The 20,763-nt window shown below is 53.4% G+C and overlaps 2 protein-coding genes and 1 long non-coding RNA gene across 4 annotated transcripts; 2 read left to right on the forward strand and 1 right to left on the reverse strand.

Moving 5' to 3' along the window:
* Positions 1 to 103: 103 nt before the first annotated feature.
* LOC309855851 (EKC/KEOPS complex subunit LAGE3-like) lies at positions 104 to 2,170 on the forward strand. Of its 2 annotated transcripts, none has more exons than XM_082716500.1 (3): positions 104 to 1,270; positions 1,524 to 1,652; positions 1,838 to 2,170. In XM_082716500.1, exons 1-3 carry the CDS (start codon positions 915 to 917, stop codon positions 1,974 to 1,976), a joined length of 624 nt encoding a protein of 207 aa, XP_082572626.1. In that variant the 5' UTR covers positions 104 to 914; the 3' UTR covers positions 1,977 to 2,170. The 2 variants fall into 2 exon arrangements, with proteins under 2 accessions (XP_082572626.1, XP_082572627.1); XM_082716501.1 differs by having other exon boundaries at positions 1,841 to 2,170.
* A 5,465-nt stretch (positions 2,171 to 7,635) lies between these two features.
* LOC309856036 lies at positions 7,636 to 12,399 on the forward strand. Its single transcript, XR_014307036.1, has 3 exons — positions 7,636 to 7,943; positions 10,147 to 10,339; positions 11,613 to 12,399. It is a non-coding gene; the product is annotated as an uncharacterized lncRNA (long non-coding RNA).
* A 1,036-nt stretch (positions 12,400 to 13,435) lies between these two features.
* Positions 13,436 to 14,644, reverse strand: LOC309855795 (EKC/KEOPS complex subunit LAGE3-like). The gene is made up of 3 exons (XM_082716464.1): positions 14,384 to 14,644; positions 13,998 to 14,126; positions 13,436 to 13,747 (listed from the first exon to the last, which is right to left on the reverse strand). Exons 1-3 carry the CDS (start codon positions 14,605 to 14,607, stop codon positions 13,609 to 13,611), a joined length of 492 nt encoding a protein of 163 aa, XP_082572590.1. The 5' UTR covers positions 14,608 to 14,644; the 3' UTR covers positions 13,436 to 13,608.
* Between the last annotated feature and the right edge of the window lie 6,119 nt (positions 14,645 to 20,763).

The raw sequence follows: 20,763 nt of genomic DNA on the forward strand, positions 1-20,763 counted from the left end.
GCTGAGGCAGCGTCCCCTCCCGTCGCAGCAGCGGTCCCTGGCAGAGCCCGCCCTTCTCTCCCCCGTGGGCCACCGTGGCCGTGCTGCCCCCAGCCCGGTGCTGCCCCGAGCCCGGCCGTCACCTCCAGCCCTGCGGGGGCCTCCGGCCGTACCTTTCCCGTGGACTTGACCCCCTTCCAGACGCAGAAGTGGACCAGCACCCAGCAGGCCAGCAGACACAGGGTCACCTCCCAGTTGAGGGCCCCTGGCACCTCCAGCCCCCCGGAGGGCCGCCAGACTTTGTTCCTGGGGGAGGGAGAGCCCGTGAGCGCGGGACCAGCAGAGGGTGAAGTGACTGGGCGCTGCCCCAGGGGTGGCGTTCCCCGCCCGCCCTGCCGCCCTCGGGTCCAGGTGGGGCCCTCCTGGGCGCCGGCGCACGCGGACTCGGGCCACGTGTGAAGCCCAGAGAGAGGCCCAGGCGAGCAGCGGCTCAGAGGTGTCGGGCCGCCTCCCAGGACTCCGTGACCGGGGACACACGGCCAGCGGGTTGGTCACACCTGGGCCAGGCTGGCGCAGGCGCAGGCTGCACGGGGAGGTAGTCACGTGGCAGCGGCCTCCCGAGCAGGCCGTGCAGGAGGCTGGTGCGCGTGCGCTAGGGAGCTCAAGTGACGTCGGGAGCGAAGAGGCGGAGCTTTCTGAACCAGGCCGGGTCTCCTCAGGGTCGGCTGGAGCCCGCAATCTCCGAAATCTCTGCCACCGGCGCGGCGAGGCCACCTTGGCGGGAAGCAGGGCCGCGCGGGGCTGTGTGCGCAGGCGCCCTGGGCCCCGCCGGCAGCCTGGCGCGCGGAGGGGCGGGGCTTCGGGCAGGCGCCTCAGACGCCGGGCGGTCGGCGGAGAGTGTGGGCGGCTTCGCTGTGGGCTCTGAGGCTGCGGCCATGCAGGCCCCAGACCGCGACGAGGCCGGCGAGGGCAGCGAGGCCGGCGAGGCCGGCGAGGCCGAGGCGGCGGGCGGCGAGGCCGGCGAGGCCGAGGCGGCGGGCGGCGAGGCCGGCGAGGCCGGGGCAGAGGGCGGCGTGGGCGGCCAGGACCACGCGGCCAGCCCCGGAGCGCCTGGTTGCCTGGAGAGCTCCGGCAGCCGGGAAGGCGACGACGCCAGCGGCGTGGGCGGCCAGGGAGCCGAGGGCGAGGCGGCCGGCGCCCCTCAGGCCGGGCAGGGCCCGCAGGCCCTGGGGCCCGGTGGGGATGCGGCGCCCGCCCCCCCTGTGGCAGCCGCCAGCCGACTGCTGGAGTTGTATCCTTTGCGCGGGGTGGCCGGGGCACGCGGTGGCAGCCTGGGGAGGGGACGGGGCGGTGGGGTCCCAGGGCTTGCAGGGGGTGCGGGTGGTCAGGCGGGAAGGAGGCCCGAAGGGTCCCGGGAGCGGCCTGGGGGGGGGGGGCTGCGGGGGCCCGTCGTGGGGTGCAAGCCGGTCTCTGAGGGGCAAGGAGGCCCAGCACTGGGAGATTCCGGAGCGGATGGATGGTGCCTTAACTGTGCGTCCCCCCAGCACGCTCACTGTGCCTTTCCGGTCGCCCCTGGAGGCGGACATGGCCCGCAGGTCCCTGGCCCCACATGCCCAGCGCCACGGAGGGGTGGTTCACAAGGAGCTGGCGGTGAACGGCAGCGCCCTGGCCGTGTCAGTCCTAGAAGAGGATGCGGAGCGGGGGAGGGGGGGTTGGGGGGGGGCGGTGGCGGCAGGTGCCCGGGAGGCCGCTGTGTCTTAGAGTGCCCTCGTCGTGGAGGCCGAGGAGGGGCCTGATGCCCCGCCCCTCCGCCCCACTTGTCCCCTGCAACCTCATTTGCCTTTCGCCTCTCTTTTAGTAGATGGACTGCCGAAGACCCTGTGTTCTTCCGAATTTCCATCAACTCCTTCCTCGACCAGCTTTCCCTGGTGATCCGGAACATTCGGGGCTTTGGGACCCCGCCTCCGCGAAGCCTAGGCCCGGGAAAGAGGAGCTGAGGCCCAGCCCTGTGCGCCCCCCCCCCCCCAAGTCAAGGCAAGGGGAGTTGGGACTTAGAGTAGCGGCCACTTTGTTAGCGGGGTCTAATTGTTTTCCCGCAGGGGTCCTCAGGCCACTTGATTTCTTTCCCGGTTGCGAAAGGAACGGGCGCTTAAATGTTTGTGACTGCTGCAGAAAATAAAACTGAGCCACTATGCCTGTGTCTGAGTTTCCTTTCAGCTACGGTGCCCCCAGATCGTCTCGCCTTCATTCTCCTGTGGGAAGGAGGTTCTGGGACACAGGTTCCAACAGCACAGGGTTCTTCAAGACCACTTGGGGAAAAGAAAACCGTGTCCCATACTTGGCACTAAATACCATTGATGTTCCGAGTATCTTCTTAGTTGTATTTCCACATATAACAACATGGAATGTTTGCATTTTCAAGATGGCCATTAGCTTTTTTCCTGTATTTTTTATTTTTTTCCATTTACCATACTCGCTTTTTCACTCTCTAAAAACTCTTCAAAAGGTGTTACTGCTTAGACACGTAAAATGCCTCATAATGTCATGTTGCACAGCTACACCGTTCCCAGTTTTCCCCCTATTACCGGTAGTGATTCAGGGGAATTCTTGGACATAAGTCTTTTTTAAAAATTTTATTTGTTTATTTGACAGAGAGAGGGAACACAAGCAGGGAGAGTAGAGAACGCGAACCATGTTGCCCACTGAGCAGGGAGCCCCACTATGGACTCCATCCCAGGACCCCGGGATCGTGACCCCAGCCGAAGGCTGACGCTTCACCGACTGGGCGCCCCAGGCGCCCCAGGGCGTAAGTCTTGACACGAGTGGTGGTTTCCTCAAGATTCATTCCGAGAGGTAGAATTACTGAGTTTTTCCTTTCCATGTTCTTCAGCTTCTGAACCTACACTATACAACTGCCCTCCAGAAAATGTGCCCTCCCACCGGCATTCTGGTGTCCCCACATCGCCGCTGGGCTGGCTCGCTGCCAGAATAAAAAGCTTGTTTTGGAGGAGGAAAGTAAACACAGAAACTGGGCAACAGCAATTCCGCGGCTTCCTGGGCTTGTCTCAGATGAGCAGAGAAGCCTTGCGGCCCCAGCTAAGCATGTGCCAGGTGGGGAGGTGCGGGGGTGTTGGTGGGTTTGCTCTCTCCAAAGAGCCGGATCTCAGAGCCTCGGGAGACTGACCAGTAACACAGAGATCCCTTTGGGCTTTCTACATACACGGTCGTGATACCTGTAAGCAAAAGGAGTTGTCGACCTTCCTTTACAGCTGGCCTGCCATTCACTGGAAAACGAACAAAAATGGGATTGAGCTGTCCTCCTGGTCGTGGGGTGGCCTTTCCTTGCTTCCCTGCACACCTCGTCATTTTGGACTGGACGCCAGGCGCTGTGCATCTGACCTTGGCCGCTGTGTCTTTTTCTCTGTGTATTCCTAAAACGCAAGCTTCCTTCGGGGATGCCGTTATTTGCAGGCAGGTGGGTTCTTTGGAGTCTTGCCTTTAAGAGTTAGCAGGACCAGGGGCTCCTGGCGGGCTCAGTCGCTTAAGTGTCCGACTCTTGCTTTCGGCTCAGGTCACGATCTCGGGGTCCGAGCCCCATGTGTTGGGTTCCGCGCTCAGTGGGGAGTCTGCTTGAGGTTTCCCTCTCTCTCCCTCTGCCCCTCCCCACCTCAAGTAAACAAATACATCTTAAGGAAAAAAAGAAATTCGTGGGATTGGAGCAGCTTTCGGTGTAGAAGCCGTTTCCCCCAACACTCCAGAGGCGAGACCTTTGTGAGTACCCCGCCTGCGGCCTCCTGAACGGTGACAGTTCCATTCTGGCCGCTGGTCCCTGTCCTGCGTGAGCCTGGGTCTGCTGACCTTCCGTCTTTGCAAGGGGTCCTCTCCTCGGCCTCAGCTGGTTTCCGCACGCGCTGGTGCTGGTCAGGGGGCTGCTGCTTACGCTGGCGGGACCGTCTGCGGCCGGCCAGCACCCTGTCCCTCGGCAGCTCTCTGGCCTCGGGTCCTCTGCCCTGCCGGCTCATTTCCTGCACTCTCCCCGTCATGTCCCCTCCAGTCAGGGACTCTGCTCGGCTCCCTCTGGAGACACTCCCTCTGGACAGTAAGCTGCGGCAGTGCACGGTTCCTCTCCTTTCGCTGCCTTCTCCCAGACCGGCTCCCTCCACGGCCTGACAGCCGGTGTCTTCGGGGCTTTGTTTACCTGTCGCTTGTGTGTGTTTCCTGCGGGGGGGGGGGCTCAGGTATTTCTATTTCATATGCCTGAGCAGACAGAGTTTGCCCTTGCAGAACCTGAAGGTCTCTGGTGCGGGCTGAAGGAGGAGAGTTGCTGCTGGCTGTGATGCTGACGACCGTGAACGGGGTGAACGGACGCAACGATCATCTTGCCTGACTGGATGCGGCAGCTGCAGCGGCTAGAGCGCGGATCTGTCTCTCTCCTCCTGTGTCGCTCTGACTTGCCCTCATTCTCTCCCTCCTTTCTGTTGTTTTCCTTTCATTCACTCACTTCCTTCCTTCCTTCCATCATTTTGGGACATGACTTATCGGCCGAGAGATGAAAATTTAGCTCCTTTACACCACTACTTACTACATGTCTTCACCTTATGCTCTCAACGTGGCTCTATTGATTCCACTCATTTCTCTTTTTAAAGATCTTACTTGTTTATTTGACAGAGAGAGAGGGGGAGAGAGAGAGAGCAAGAACACAGCAAGGGGAGCGGGAGAGGGAGAAGCAGGCTTCCACTGAGCAGGGAACCTGATGCGGGGCTTGATCCCCAAGCCCTGGGATTATGACCTGAGCTGAAGGCAGATGCCCAATGACTGAGCCACCCAGGCGCCCCTCATTTTATTTTTTTTTTAAGGTTTTATTTGCTTTAGAGAAAGAGAGAGCACAAGAGCAGGGGTGAGGGTGGGGTAGAGAGACAGGCAGACTCCGGGCTGAGCACAGAGCCCGATGCGGGGCTTGATCCCAGGACCCTGGGATCGTGACCTGAACCAAAGGCAGACGCTTCACTGACTGAGCCACTCAGGGCCCCCTCATTCCACCCATTTCAGGTATGTTTCCCCCTGAGGTTAAAAGTCACCTTGATGACAATGCTAAATTTACAAACCATTTCCCTAAATGTCTTCGCTCTTCCTTCTCTCCGGACTGGTTTCTCGCTAGGCTGGCTGGCTGACGGCGCAGGTCTCAGCCTGGACATCCCTCACCTTTTCCTGGGTTGCAGTCCCTACCCTGGAGCACGAGCCTCTCTCCTCTTACTGTCTCTTCCTGTTTGACCCCTTTTTGTTTAGATCCTTGTTTGTTTGTTTGAGTCACACCGATGGAGGCATAATTGAGACACTACCATACTCATTCCTCTTAGGTGTGCGTTCCTACACATCTGGGGGAAACCACACAGTCCCATATCTACCACCGCAATTGAGATACAGAATATTTACATCAGCCCCCAAAGTTCCTTCATTTCCCTGTGTAGCAAAACTCTCCCCCAGCCCCTGGCCACCACTGGTCTGATTTCCCTACCTACAGTTCTGCCTTTTCCAGAATGTCCCATAGATGGACTCCTACAGAATGCATCCTTTGGGTCTGGGTGTTTTTCCCCCAGTTGTTAGCATGCATGAGTCATCCCGTTTTTGTTGCTGGGGATATTTCGATTGTTTTGAGATTTTATTCATTATTGATAAAGAATATAGCAAACATAGTAAATGATATTAGCCACTCACTGGTAGGGAAAATACTGATGCCCGACATTATCCATAACAAACTGAAATAAATAAACATAAAATACAGACATATATAATATATAGACATAAATACAGACATATTATATATAATATATATTTAATACATATATATATATATATATATATTTTTTTTTTTTAACTACTCACTTGAAGAAGTTTTAGACACGACAGTCTCCAGTGTCAGCGTTTGGTTAGGCTTAGCTGGAAGCAGAGTCTCACACACACTCACTTGGAGAGTCGTAAAACCAATTTGGAAGTTTACTTGACAGTATTTGTTAAAACTAGAGATGTGCGTATACCTTGACCCAACTTTGGGAATCTGCCATAGAGAAACGAGTGCATATGCAGTAAGGCAATTTGGAGCATGACTTAATCCCAGCATCATTTGTCACAGCGAAAAATCGGAAGGAAGGCAAATGCCCATCAACTGGGAAAGGTTCGGTAAGTCAAGGGTCAGCCGTCCCGGTGGAACAGCACGTGGCGGTTGAAGAGCAAAGGAGATACCTGGCTACTCACTGAGAAAGGGATTAGGACGGGCCGAGGACCTGTGCACAGGGCACATTCCTGTCTCTGCAGTATGCTCCCGCCACGGGGACCCACAGGGAAATGCATGGTCACATCCCGGAACAAGCCGCCTACACTCCAGGAAGGTTCATCGCTAACAAGCGCATCAGGGAAGGAAAAGTCCACCTCTTAAATTTCCGACTTGCTTGTTACTTAAATACATCCCTCGAAGGGTGCCTGGGTGGCTCAGTGGGTTAAGCCTCTGCCTTTGGCTCAGGTCATGATCTCAGGGGCCTGGGATCAAGCCCCACATCGGGTTCCCTGCTCAGCGGGGAGCCTGCTTCCCCCTTTCTCTCTGCCCGCCGCTCTGCCTGCTTCTGATCTCTCTCTCTCTCTCTGTCAAATAAATAAATAAAATCCAAAAATCAATCAACCAATATATCCTTTGAGTATGTATTTCGGGGGCTCCTGGGAGGTTCAGTTGGGGAAGCGTCCAACTCTTGATTTCCGCTCAGGTCCTGATCTCAGGGTCCTGGGATGGAGCCCCACGTCGAGCTCTGCACTCAGAGTCCCTCTCCCTCTGCTCCTCCTCCCTCCCTCTCTCTCTCTCTCTCTCTCTCTCTCTCAAATAAGTAAATAAACTCTTAAAAAACATTTTCCTTGGGCGCCTGGGTGGCTCAGTGGGTTAAGCCGCTGCTCAGGGTTCTGGGATCGAGTCCCGCATCAGGCTCTCTGCTCAGCAGGGAGCCTGCTTCCTCCTCTCTCTCTCTGCCTGCCTCTCTGCCTACTTGTGATCTCTCTCTCTGTCAAATAAATAAATAAAATCTTTAAAAAAAAACATTTTCCTTTTGCACAATAATTGTGTATTAAGTTAAGAAATAATCTTTCCTGGACTCATTCTTTTAAAACGTCAGGGAAAGATTTTGAGTTTGATGAAGGATCTGTCAGTACCGTAGAGGACATCTGTGGGTTTCCTCACCCGGCATCCATTCCCCTTCTCCTGGTACAAGTATCCTTATCCCTCCCCCACAGAAGACCCCCCATACCCCCCCCCCCCCCGTTTTCCTTGCCCTACGCAGTTAGGATTCTGGGAGAGTTGGCTTCCCCTCTGATTCCAGGAGTGGGCGTGTGGGTCAGGCCTGGCCCATCAGAGCGCTGCTTTCCTATGGCCATGGTGACCCCATCGAAGCCAGTGACACTCTGGGGGCTGTGGGGCCGGGGTGGGGGAACAGGCTGACACTGGACAGATGGCAAGCAGAAGCAGTAAGGCACATACATCTCAGAGACCCAAATTCTGCGTCCAGCCACGCCTGAAAACAGGAACTACCCTGGGGGGTAGGCAGTATGCTGGAGAGGCAGGAGGGTGGTAGGGAGAGTGCAGGGGGCAGGAGGGTGGTTGGGCAGGAGGCAGGGGGCAGGGGTATTGCTGCTGCCGGGGTCAGGGGCTGGTCCTGTCACCCCTGCCCCCCCACAGGGCCCAGAGGAAGGCACTAATGAAGGGGGCACCCAGGTGTGCTGGGGGCATATTGGACCGGGGACCCCCCTGGCCCTGCCCCCATGCCCCCCGGATCCAGGGCTCAGCCCGGAGAACAGCTCAGGACCGAGTCGCCCCGCCCCGCAACCGGTTCCGCCACCCTCAGCTGTTGCTGGACACGAGGCTGATGATCTGTTCCAGTTTTTGTCGTAACTTGTGCTTCCGACAGGAGGCATCTCGGTCCAGAGCCGTGAGAACCTGGGGGAGGGGGGTGTCCCCCCGGAGCGGGGCTGGCGAGGAGGGGCCAGTGCCCTCCGGCCAAAGCCCTCCTCCCCAGCTGGAGCTCGTCCCTCCCCGGCGCCTGGGCGCGCCCCGTCCTCTCTGGGGGGCCCCCCGGGCAGGGGGAAGGAGGCACAACCCCTCCCCCGGCATCGGTGGGCAGCTTCTCCTGCGCCCCAGAGCCCCTCCTGCTGCAGAACCGGGCTCCCTGCTCTCGGGGGCCAGAGGGCAGCCCCCCCTCCCGAGAGCGGCCCGGATGGCTGACCCCGAGCTCCCCAGCCCCTCGGCACACGCAACTCCAACTCCCACGCCCGCCCCAACCTCTCGCGGGCGGGTTTCCAGAAGGCGTCCTGTCCCTTGACCGGCAGCAGCCCCCGCGGAGCCCCTCGCTCCCTCCTCCCTGACCTCCCCCCTGCCCCGGTGCGCGCCTACGTGCGGCCCTTCCGGAGCCGGGAGGTCGCCCTGCACCTGCCCTCTCGGGGTCCCTCCTGGCCCTCTGGCCGCCCCGCCGCAGTCTCCGTGGCCGCTCCCTGTCTCCTCTCGGAGTCCCAGAGCCCCAGGGCTTGCTGTGTGGGCCGCTTGCCCCTCTACACGGGCTCTGGGCCGCCCCGGTGAGCTCGTGCGGGCTCCAGGCTTTCAGGGCCGGGTCCTGGCTCGCAGGTTGGCATCTCCACACCCAGACACTTCTCCACACGCCAGACTCCCGTACCCACCTGCCAAAATCTGTTTGGATATGAAATAGATCACTCAAATTTAATATGCAAAAAATGATATTGGCTATTACAATGTTTAGCCATTACAATAATAGTATTGCAGGGAATAGTCCAGGGCAAGCTACAGAATCTTAAAAAGAAATCTTAAATATGCATTGGTCCAATGTTTTTAACAAGTATTTCTGTGGTCTTTCACATGGTTAGAATATCCAATTTTTGCCCTAACTGGAAAATACTTTTCCTCCTCATTTTTCATTGTACATTTGTTCAGCGTCCTTTTCCATATAGTTGTTTTAATTTTTCAATGTGTTTATGTGATCGATTGTGTTCATGATCATTCTCAGGTCTTGTTCCCTACAGAGCTCCCTCTGTGTAACATTCCACAAACATGCCCTTAAATCATCTCCTGGTACATTAAAATTTTTGTACACTCGTAATTAATTTTGGTTAGAAAGGACCCTGGATTCTAACTTTGTTTTCTCTCCAAAGTCTTAGTCAGGTGTCCCCAAACTATTTACTGGGTAATTCTTATTTGTCCCCTGAGTTGCAATGTGATCTTCATCAAATTCTAAATCTCTATCTGGGTCTTTTTTTGCGCATTTGTTCAAATGGCTAATATAGGTTCGTTGATTCCAGGATTGTCTCTCTGAGGAAATTATTTGATGTATCCAGTAGGGAAGGTGGGGAGCACGGTGAGGAGAAAGAGAGACAGACATCTGTCTGTCTCTCCTTTCGGAAGAAAATCATTTTGGAATGCTTAAGGAAGGCTCAGAGGAGTTTCTACCAGGTGACCTTTCAGAGGCATCTGTGGTTCTCCAAGTCCAATGCCAGCTGTGAGGACCCCACGTTGCGGGGTCTGGCATTAAGGACAGAGATCCAGTGAGGTGGGAGAGCCGGCTACCACTGCAATGTAGTACCTCTCAGAATCCTTTTCTGAGTTGGGTTTTCTTGACATTTCCACACTTGGGCTCTGTGCACTGAGGACCGCACCAGCAAGGTGGGAGAAAGGGCAGAAGGTTCCTTCCAGGTCTGGAGGTAATAATGTCAAGACTGGAGAAGTGGTTCCCAGGCTCTAGGTTACCTGCGACCATTAGAAGTGACTGTATAGTCTACGGCCATACCACCCTGAACGCGCCCGATCTCGTCTAATTTCGGAAGCTAAGCAGGGTCGGGCCTGGTTAGTACTTGGATGGGAGAAGTGACTGTATACCCCATGGTCACCTTTAAAAATGGTGGCATGTACCCAGACCCTAGAGTTTGCCTTCAGAAAACACACAGTCCCAGGTACCTGCAGGGGACAGCTGGGTTCTCTGCTTCCTTTCTCCCACGAGAATGGGAGTTTCTTGGCCTTCTCCAACTTCATCTGATAAGTAACTACAAATCACCCAAATCAACCTGCATTTCTGAGTTTATTGCTTGAAACCCACTGACACTTCTTAGTTGGAGCATTTCGGTTTTCAGAGGCCAAATGCAGCGCTGAGTAGCCGGGGCAGGTGGGGCTCACTGAAGAACGGACTGCACGTGCCCCGACATGCTTGCTCAGTGGGGGCACTGGGCACTGATGTGCACGAGCCAGTGGAGAAGCCACTTAAGGCCAGGGAAATGACTGTCTTCAAGAATGAAGTATGACTCTGCCCAACACTCACGCCGGAGAGTAAGTATTGTCTACCTCCACCAACCGGAGGGCAACCTCCATAATTCAGGAGGCACCGGGCAGGGCACTCAGAAAGGTCTAGCCTCAGTGGTGTGGGGGTGGGGAGGGATGAATGCTACACTGAACTCCTCTGGTCCCCTGTAGGAAACCTTCAAAGCAAGACTCAAACAGATCAAACTGTTTCCATTCACTTATTTAAAGATTTTATTTATTTTGGAGAGAGAACACACAAACCGGGGACAGGGTGGGGAATGGGAGGGGCCGGTGGGGGCAAGCAGAGAAGGAGAAGCAATGCGGGGCTCGATCCCAGGATCCTGAGATCATGACCTGAGCTGAAGGCGGACGCTTAACCGACTGGGAAACCCAGCACCACAAACTGTTCGTCACTCACTTAACAGCATCCCTGAACGAAGCTCATGAATGTGTTTAGGAATACAAAGATAGGCAGAACCTAAGGGGAAATCACAATGTCTGGTATCCATTCCAAAATGATCAGGCATGCAGAGAAGCAGGAGACGCCAACCCATAATGAGGAGAGAAAACAAGCAATAAAAGGCATTCAGACTGGAAAGAAAGAGGAAAAACTGCCTTTATTTACAGATATGATCACCTATACAGAAAATGTAATGGAGTCTACGAATGAGCCACTAGACTTATTAGGGAGCTTAGCGAGTTTTCAAGCTATAGCACGTTTTAAAGAGAAGTTTAAGAACATGTACAAATTAAAAATAAGAGGTGTAGGGGTGGGGCCCCTGGGTGGCTCAGTGGGTTAAGTGTCTGCCTTTGGCTCACTTAGGTCATGATCTCAGGGTCCTGAGATTAAGCCACACGTCAGGCTCCCTCCTCTGCGGGGAGCCTTCCTCTCCTCTCCCTCTTCCCCTGCTTGTATTCCCTCTCTCACTGTGTCTCTCTCTGTCAAAAATAAATAAATAAAATCTTTTTTAAAAAACCACACAACTGTTTTTCTTCTACCTTTGTGGAGAAATTTTCTGGATTGGCAGAAGATTTGGTTCTATTTTTTCTCAGCTACTGAAAGTACCTGAAGAGAGCCTTCTTCATAGTTGAGAAGATAGTTGAGGAGAGTGCGCAGGGAGGGGAAAACACAGATATCACCATCATACCCTCTATTTCAAAGAGGGTCAAAGGATACCAAAGGGCCTGGGAGTATAGAGAATCCCCTAGAAAGCCAGGATTGCAATTCTTACCAACCTTGTCCTCTCCTCAATTCTCATCTACTTTTCCTGCATTTATCCTTTTCTGCATTTTTCATTAGTCACATGGATCGTCCCTGGGGCCGGCAGAAGGAAAAGCACGATCCCAGCCTCCCAGTGCTGCGGTTAGCCTGATACCTTGGCTAAGAGAGTGGGAGCTTGACTCGAGTACACCTAGCCTCTCTGAGCCCCAATTCTTCACCTACAAAAGGTGTGATCAGGGTGGTGCTGACATCGCCAGCTTGCAGTGAGAATTACAGACAGTAATCGGGGTCGAGAGCACAGTGGAGTGTCTGCACACAGAAGAGTCTGGTTTTCACTGTATTTTCCCTCACTGGTCCTGGCAGCCGCAGCAGGCTGCGGGGGCTGAATGTGGCCAGCCCAGCGGGGAGCGCCATCGCCAGGCTAGCAGCCTCCCACTCGGCGGTCGCACGAGCCCACGGAAGTGTCCTGAAGAGTGAAGGCCCTGCTCTCCTGAGTCCTACCAGCCGGCATGACCCTCCACGGTTCGCTGCGGCCCCGCGCAAGAACTTCTGCTGGCCATAAGGAGAGAAGACGCCTCCCCGGGGCAGCCTGTCCACTGATGGCAAACTTGAACTGTGCCACATTCAGATCAACAAGAGCTATGCAGAAATGGGCGGGAGCGAGAACAAGTGCAAATTGGTTGCGGGCATCACCGCGGTCCTCCTTGGCTCGGCCACGCTCATCCTGGTCTGGGAGAAGCACTGCGTGTACCGCAGACCTCGGAGGAAGAGTGGGGGGCCAAGCAGACTGAGACAGTGCTGGACACGAAGGTCAGCCCCACCCACAGCTTCTCAGCCAAGTGGGACGGTAAGAACACGCGGAAGAGAGCGGTGCCCTGCCTGCCTGTGGCCTCCAGTAAGGACACTGGCAACTGTCAGTTTGCAGAACCGAGGCTCGCAAATGAGCAATTCACGTGAAAAAAAGTGTTTCCCCAAGACTACGCTGCCTCCATCTGCCCCTCTCCCACCCCAAGCAACAAACTGTACCAGCACTTTTCTTCTGTGATCAGAAACAGAGCCAGTAAAGCACAAAATTCTAGTTCTAGTGTTTCCGAATTCTTTGCTTATGCAAACTGAGGTTTGGGGGGCTATGACAGGGATGTAGGGGAACTAGCACTCTGGTGGGGTGGGCGCATTTTCTGAAGAGCTATTTTGTATTGGAGATTTACCTCTTGGAATCTATCTTAAGAAAACAACCATTCAGGTGCACCTGGGTGGCTCAGTGGGTTAAGCTGCTGCCTTCGGCTCAGGTCATGATCTCAGGGTCCTGGGATTGAGTCCCGCATCAGGCTCTCTGCTCAGCGGGGAGCCTGCTTCCCTCTCTGCCTGCCTTTCTGCCTACTTGTGATCACTCTCTCTGTGCCAAATAAATAAATAAAATCTTTACCAAAAAAAAGAAAATAACCATTCATACAGAGACTTACATACAAGAATTCCTCTGAGACATTATGTATAATAGGAAAATTTTTGAGAAAAATACAAGTGTTGAACCAATATATCATAACACATTGTGTATGTATCCATTTGATAAGATGTTTTTGAAGTTTTAGAGGTAAAGCCCAAATTTCAGATGAAAAATATCTCAGGGGGAAAAAATGATGCTAAATTTGAAAAGCCTTACTCATTTATATGATGCTATAAATTTATTGTATTATTCCTACAACCCTAAAATTACAAAAGTATTCCAAAATGCTGACATTAGTCAATGATGAATGATAGGAACCAAGCAATTTTCATTTTCTTTCATTTTTTTCAATGTTTTCAACTGCCTTGTACAAGTTGAATATCTGAATCCCAGAACCTCCCCTCCAACCTAAGGACAAATCTGGACGCTGAAAAGAAACTCAGACACCTAACAGTGGCTCAGTTTTATTATCTGTGGCAACCAATATTTAAGGCCAATGAAAACAAGTGAGCAGCGAGTACCCCAGGGCCAGTACGGCCAACAATTATGCCCCCAAACAAAGTGGCAACTACTGCAAAATTATGCGCCTGGGGAAGGACACACTGCCTAAAATGGGGCTCTCTTGTGAACTCAGCCCCCTTTTCCAGGCCGAGGCTTGGCAAAAAACGGGGGCACAAAGTGCTGCATGGTCTGAATTATGGTGGAAAGCTGGTTGAGCAGGGTGGCAGTGGAAATCTGCAGGAGAGCAGAGTCCTTGGCAGTGAGTTTGCTAAAAGTGAGGGGAAAAGGAAATAACTTTAGATTTGGTCAACGAACTCCGAGCCCCACTCAGTGCAAAACACCTCCCCAAGGTTACTCCTTCTCAGCTCCCTTAGAGCCACACCTGAAGATGCAATAGACCCTGTGCCCCATGTGCCTCTTTAGCCCAAGCCTTCGGTGTTTGCGTCCCAAAGACCGACCCTCATGCCGAGACTGGCCCAGGTTCCCACCTGCTCCCCCGAGCCCCTTCTAGAACTTACATCAGCAAGTCACTGCCAATCACTGCGAGCTCCATCTGAGCAGCGCCCTGGAAGGATTCCTCGCCTGAGATCAGGTACTGGCGGGCCATCTCCGCATCCACGTAGCACAGGAAAGGCACCCTGAGGGCGCTGGTGGAGATCCGGTTAAGGCAGCATCTTTGCAGACTTTAGGGCTGAGGCCGCCCCACCCACCAGAGGTCGGCCTTCCTCCAGACCGCCCCTCAGGCCCCCAAGACCACCTGGGAGGCTTCAGGAAGTCTGCCTCACAACCCCCTCAGACCACCCCAGCTTTCTCTTCAGCTCCTCCTCCACTGCCGCCCCACTCCCCTCCTGCCCCCACTCCGCAAGTCCCCCGCCCAGTCCCGGGTGCTTCTTCCAAAGGATACAACTCCAACAGCTGGCTTCCTGAGGCTTCGCCCGAGGCCAAGGCTGAAGCGTCTTCACCGTGCCTAGGGGCAGGCGATGCCCCCTCGAGCTCGGAAGCTCCCCCAGCCACTGTGCCCTCGGCTGCGGTCCCGTCACAGCCTTCGGGTTCTCCGGGGCCTCTGGGGCCCGCGGGCGCTCCGGCACCACCGCTGGCGCCCCCCGCACCATCGTCTGGGGCCTGCATGGCTGCTCCGACTGCCTTCTTCAAGCCCAACCCAGCCACTGAGACTCCCTCCTGAAGCTCCGCCCCTCCACGCGCAAGGCCGCTGGGAACACCCAGAACACATGCGCAGACAGACCTTGCGTATGACTTCTCGCATGTGATTGGTTCCCGCCAAGCCGACCCTGCCTGCGCGGGAAAGCAGGCTCCCTCACGAAGCCCCGCCCCTAGCACACGAGGCAACTCAGGTTCCCTACTGCGCCTGTGCAAACAGGCCCCTCCTATCCTTGACTGAGAGGCTGGAAGGGAAACGTGTGGTTGGAGGAAGGGGGAGTAGTCCAAACGAAGGGGCACAGAAAAAAGGGGCAAATGTGGCAGGGGGAATGGGGTCAAGACATGGCTGATTTACCCTTCCGGGGACACTCGACACCATGGTTTGGACTGGGAGAGGTGTTCACTGAGGGAAAGAGACTGTCAATGGCCCTGTAGTCCCTCTGTGTATCTCAGTTGCCCCATCAGTAAATGGCGAGGGGACAGTGGCAAGCTGGGAGAAACTGGGTCATATCAAAAAGTCTCTTGTCAGTCTCAGACTTTTAAGATTCTAAGAATAACAACATTTCTAAGTTGCAAGAGCTATTTATAGGTTCTGGACACAAGTCTCTAATCAAACATGATTTTAAAATATTTTCATCCATCTTGTGGGTTGTGTTCTCAATTTCTTGATTAGTATTATTTGCAGAACAAAAGTTTTTAATTTTGATGTAGTCAATTATTATTTTTTTTAATTTTATCTATTTATTTGACAGACAGAGATCAGAAGTAGGCAGAGAGGCAGGCAGAGAGAGAGGGGGAAGCAGGGTCCCTGCTGAGCAGAGAGCCCGATGCGGGGCTCGATCCCAGGACCCTGAGACCATGACCTGAGCTGAAGGCAGAGGCTTTAACCCACTGAGCCACCCAGGTGCCCCGATGTAGCCAATTTTATTTTCTTCTTGGTCACTTATATTTTTGGTCCCCATTCTATACACAAAAAGATTGATACGCTGCAATATACAATCCCACTGGGCAGTGACTTGTGTAGAAGAGCAATCACCATATGCATGCTGAGGTCACGTTCCTAAGAGCAGATTGCTCATAAGGTGTGTTAGCTAATTCTATGTATCAGCTTGCCTGGTCACAGGCACCCCAAGTACACAATGTTTCTGGGAGTGTCTGTGAGGGTGTTTCCATATAGGGTCAGCATTTGAATCTGTGGATTCAGTAAAGTAGACCCCCAGTTTTGGGTAGACATTATCCAATCCCTGAGAGCCTGCACTAAACAAAAGGTAGAGGAAGGAGGAATTTGCCCTTCCCCTCTTTCCTCTCTGTCACTGTTGAGCTGTAACATCTCATGCCCCCCTTGGACTGAGATTTACACAACTTCCCCCTCCCTTGGTTCTCAGACCTTCGGACTCAGGCTGAATTACACCACCAGCTTTCATGGGTCTCCAACTTGCAGGCAGCAGGTCATGGCATCCCTCAGCTTCCATAATCAATCAATCTACATCTATCTACCTACCTATCTATGGGACCCCTCAGCTTCCACAATCTATCTATCTATCTATGAATGAATGAATTGGCTGTTGGTTTCCTTGGCCCTACTTCTCTGGAGAACCCTGACTAATACAGATTTGGTACCAGGAGGAATTCCAAAGGAACAGGATTTTAGAGATGAGTTCTCTGAATTGGCTCTCAGGTTTCTGGAATTGACTTTCCAATCCGATTAGATTTAAAGATGCTCATGTCTGTTTCTAGTAGTAAAGAGAACACTGATAGCCCATGGCATAAACTGATAGAGATAAGCAAAATATCTGCCTTGGATACTCCTAATCAACCACATAGAAGGAACAAGGAGCCAGGTGACTCTATATATTTTTTAACATTCTTTTGGAAAACTCACAAATACAGCGATGTTGGTGGGTAGCTCCTAATGTGGCTGGACAATGTGGTGAAAGGAGAGGATGGGCTCGGGATTTGAATTCCCGGCTCCAACACCACAGAACTGGCTTAAGAGCTCCTGAGTGTGCCCTGAAAGAAACACTTATGTTCTACAGTCACAGAGCCAAAATTGCTGGAAATTCAAATGCAGAACCTCATGTGCAACTACCTGAATTACAATGCAAGCTGAACCTCCAGACTTGAAGGGTGCCCACAGTTAAACTGAGGCAGTAGACTGGGAAAGAAGGGGACCGTACAAATTAAGATGGAGAGGACATGTGGGAATACACTACTGAAGCCAAGGCCACTGAACCCCTAAACTGTGTTGAGTCTTTACCAGTGGAAGTGGCCTCCCCACCCCCAGTGACAGCAGCCTCTAAACTCACGGTGGCGTTGGCCTCTCCACCTCCCTGTGAGGAAACCATAAAGGCGTCCCCTGAGGCAGCTGCTAGGCAAGATGGAACTGACTCTGTTCAGGACCTACCCCACCACCCCGCTTTGCTTCTAGACCTGTAAGTAGACTCAAATCCCAGCAGGCCCCCACAGGCAAGGTACAAAGTGTGACCTCTGAGGAGGTATGTTTCACTCCAAAACAATGGAACATACCAATTTATCCGGACAGAAATTCGGGGACCACGTGTGGGAATGGATACCGAGGGTGTGGGATAATGGTGGGCGGGATGTAAAGTTGAATCAGGCCACATTTATCCACATGGGCTCACGAAGCAGAGATCCTGCATTTAACACTGCATCTCCAGTATGCAACAGGTCTCTATTAGAATTAGAAAGGTCTCTGATGTTTGATTATTTGGACCTAAACGTGGATCTCCATGAACAAATTAGAAATGCTGAACCTGCCTTGCTTTAATATAGAGGAAAGGATCAGAAAGCTTACAAGGTTAGAATGTTCAAGTGGATTTGTCATTCAAGACTAAGACCTGCTCACCCACCCCGGGAGGGTCCAGAAGACACACCTTTCACCAATGCTGTGAAGAATCAATTTGCGAAGGGAGCACCAGCTTCCTTGAAGGGTTCTGTGATTGCTCTTCTTGGCAGGTCAGACCTTATAGTGGGAACCGCAGCCGCGGAATTAGGAACCCTTGATGCAATGGTAGTATTTGGGTTCCAGCGTGGCAGAGGCCAGTGGGTGGCGTTTAATCACCAAAGGCAGGGTGTGACTAAGGTTTCTATAATGGACAGCAGAGGTAATGCAGCGATCAGAATAGCGGGACTCACGCAGTCACTGTGGCGTTGGCTAACTGAGCATGATGCGACTAGAAGTGAAACGGGAAGCCTGCTAAACTCCTGATGGATCTGTACAAGCAGAAATATCTAAATCAAGTGAACACATAAGTCTAACCTGAATCGTTAAATAAATTCATGGCCCCTCAATCATTTTCAAGGCGTGAGCCAGTTCACAGACCCAGATCCACTGGGTGGAAGAAGAGAAGCCCGGGTCCCGTTCACGAGCGAGCTTTACACACTGCTGAGAATTTATAACTCTTGGTCTTTCTTCCTCCTAGCCTTCCCCAAAGGGACCGATGGCCTTTGACGAAGGTAATAGTACACAGATATAATCAATCTTTTGGGGGACGACAGACACTGGCTCTGAACTGCTGCTAATTCCAGGAGACCCAAAATGTCCACTCTGGCCCAGCAGTCAGAGCAGAAGGCTCTGGAGGCAGGGAGATCCATGGAGTTCTCGCTAAGGTCTGATTCACAGTTGCCCAGTGGGTTCCTAAATGTATCATGTGCTCACATCCCCAGCTCCAGAATGCGTAACCGAAAGAGACCATCTTTGCAGCTACAGTTTCTGTGACCTGTGGAGTGAGGGTCAACTGGAAGCCACTAGAACTGCTTCTACCTAGAAAAACAGTAAATCAAAAGCAAGACTACATTCATGGAGGGAGTGCAGACTTTAGCGCCACCATCAAGGACTTGAGAGATGCAGGGGTGGCGATTCCCACCACATCCCCATTCAGCATTCCCGTTCAGCTTGAGCAGTCGAGAGATGAGTCTTAGAGCACGATGATGTGTTACATAAACTCAGCCAGATGGTAGCTCCCCTGCAGTTGGCGTGCCACCTGTAATTTCATTGATCGAGCAGATAACACCTCCCTTGATACCTCGTATGCAGCGATTTTTTTAAAAAAATTATTTATTTATTTGAGAGAGACAGAATGAGAGCACAAGAGGGGAGGGGGGTCAGAAGCAGAGGGTGAAGGAGACTCCCCACCGAGCAGGGACCCCGACATGGGACTCGATCCCAGGACCCCGAGATCATGATCTGGGATGAAGGCAAATGCTTAAGTGACTGAGCCACCTGGGTGCCCCGCTGTGCAGCTATTAATCTGGCAAATGTCTTTTTCTCCATCCCTGTTGTAAGAACCGCCAGAATCTGTTTTCACTTCACTAGACCAGTAATATGCCTTCCCTGTTCTACCTCAGGGGCGAATCGGCTCTCCAGCCCAGGCTCATAATTTCGTTTGCAGGGATCCTGAGTATCTTCCCTTTCCACAAGATTTCACACTGGCCCATCACGTCGATGACATGCTGATGGGACCTAGTGACCAAGAAGTAGCAACAGCTCTAGACTGATTGGTAATGTGTGTGTCTACACCATATGTCGGAGGTTGGGAAATAAATCCAACAATTATTCAGGGGCCTTCTTGGTGAATTTCCTATGGGTCCAGTAGTGTGGGGCACATCAAGATAGCCCTTCTGAAGTGAAGAAGACGTTGTTGCTTCTGGCTCCTCTTTTACCACAAAAAGAGTCACAATGTCCACCATGCCTCTTTGGGTGTGGGAGGCAACGTATCACTCATTCCTCCGACATACTGCAGCCCATTTACTAAGGGGCCCGAAAAGCTGCTAGTTTTGAGAGGGGCCCGGAACAAAAGAAGGTTCTGCTGCAGGCTCAACAGGTCTGGTGGTGCTCAAGGTGCCAGTGATAGCCAGTGACAGCTAAGGATGCTGTTGGGAGCCTGTGGCAGCACTAGAGGTGAATCACAGCACAGGCCTTTAGGATCTCGGAGCAAGGCCTTGACCCATCTCCTCTTCTCTGGAGAAAACAGCTCTTGGCCTGCTCCTGGGCCTAGCGAGGCCCAGGAGCTCTGACACCAGGCCATTGAGTTACTGCGAGGTTAGAGCAGCGCATCCTCACTTGCATGTCCTCTGACCACTGAGCCGTAAAGCTGGGCACGGACATCACCATGTGGACATGTTACACGTGGAAACAGGCTTGAGCATACCTCAAAGGCATGAGGAAATGGCAAGTGAAAATGTGGCCTGGGGCACCCGGGGGGCTCTGCTGGAAGAGTGTGAGATTGTAGATCTCGGGTTTGTGAGTTCCAGCCCCATGCAGGGTATAGAGATCATGTCAATAAATTAAATAGATAAACTTCAAAAAAATTTTTGAGTGAAAAGTGGGCCCAAATGCCCATGGTCCCCAGCGCTGCTGCCCTGCTCCTCTCTCCCGGCACCTGTGGCCTCACGAGGAGCTCCGTATGACCAGCTGGCAGGGGAAGGGCAGACTGGAGCCTGGCTGACGGGGGGTTCAGCGCCACACCCAGGCAGCACTCACAAGCAGGCTACAGCTCTGCTCTGGGATGTCCTCTTGAGACTACGGTCAAGGGGGGGCCCTCCCAGTGATCAGAGATTGCAGCAGCGCGTGCAGCACACCTTGTTGCTCACTGTTCTTGGAAGGAGAAATGGCCAGACATGCAATTATATACCAGCCAAGGGTTTGGCAAGATGCTGAGGGATTAGGAAGGAGCATGATTGGAAATTTGATGACAAAAGGGCCTTGGAAAGAACTTTCCAGAAGGGCAAAAGTGTCTTTTTCCATGTGAATGCTCAGCAAGGAGCAACTCCGCCGAGGAGGATTTTCGTGATCAATCGATAGGAGGACCCGCTCTGCCGGCTCCTGTCAGACTCTTTCCTGAGTCAGCGCAGTGGCCTCATGAACAATGTGGCCATGGACACAGGGACGGAGGTGACGCAAGCACTCAGCCACATGGACTTCCACCCACCAAAGCTGATGACATTAGACAACTTCAGTTGTGAAAAGGGCAGCGTTTTGTCCTTGCTGGAATGCAGGCTTCCTCAGGAGAGGGGTTCACCTTCCCTGCACGCGCTCTCCCCCCCTCCCCGACGCCGGGTCTGCGGACCCACGCGAGCGCCTGAGCCGCGCTGCGGCGGGGACAG

This window comes from Mustela nivalis (genome assembly GCF_964662115.1).
Source record: "Mustela nivalis genome assembly, chromosome: X".
Lineage (NCBI taxonomy): Eukaryota > Metazoa > Chordata > Mammalia > Carnivora > Mustelidae > Mustela > Mustela nivalis.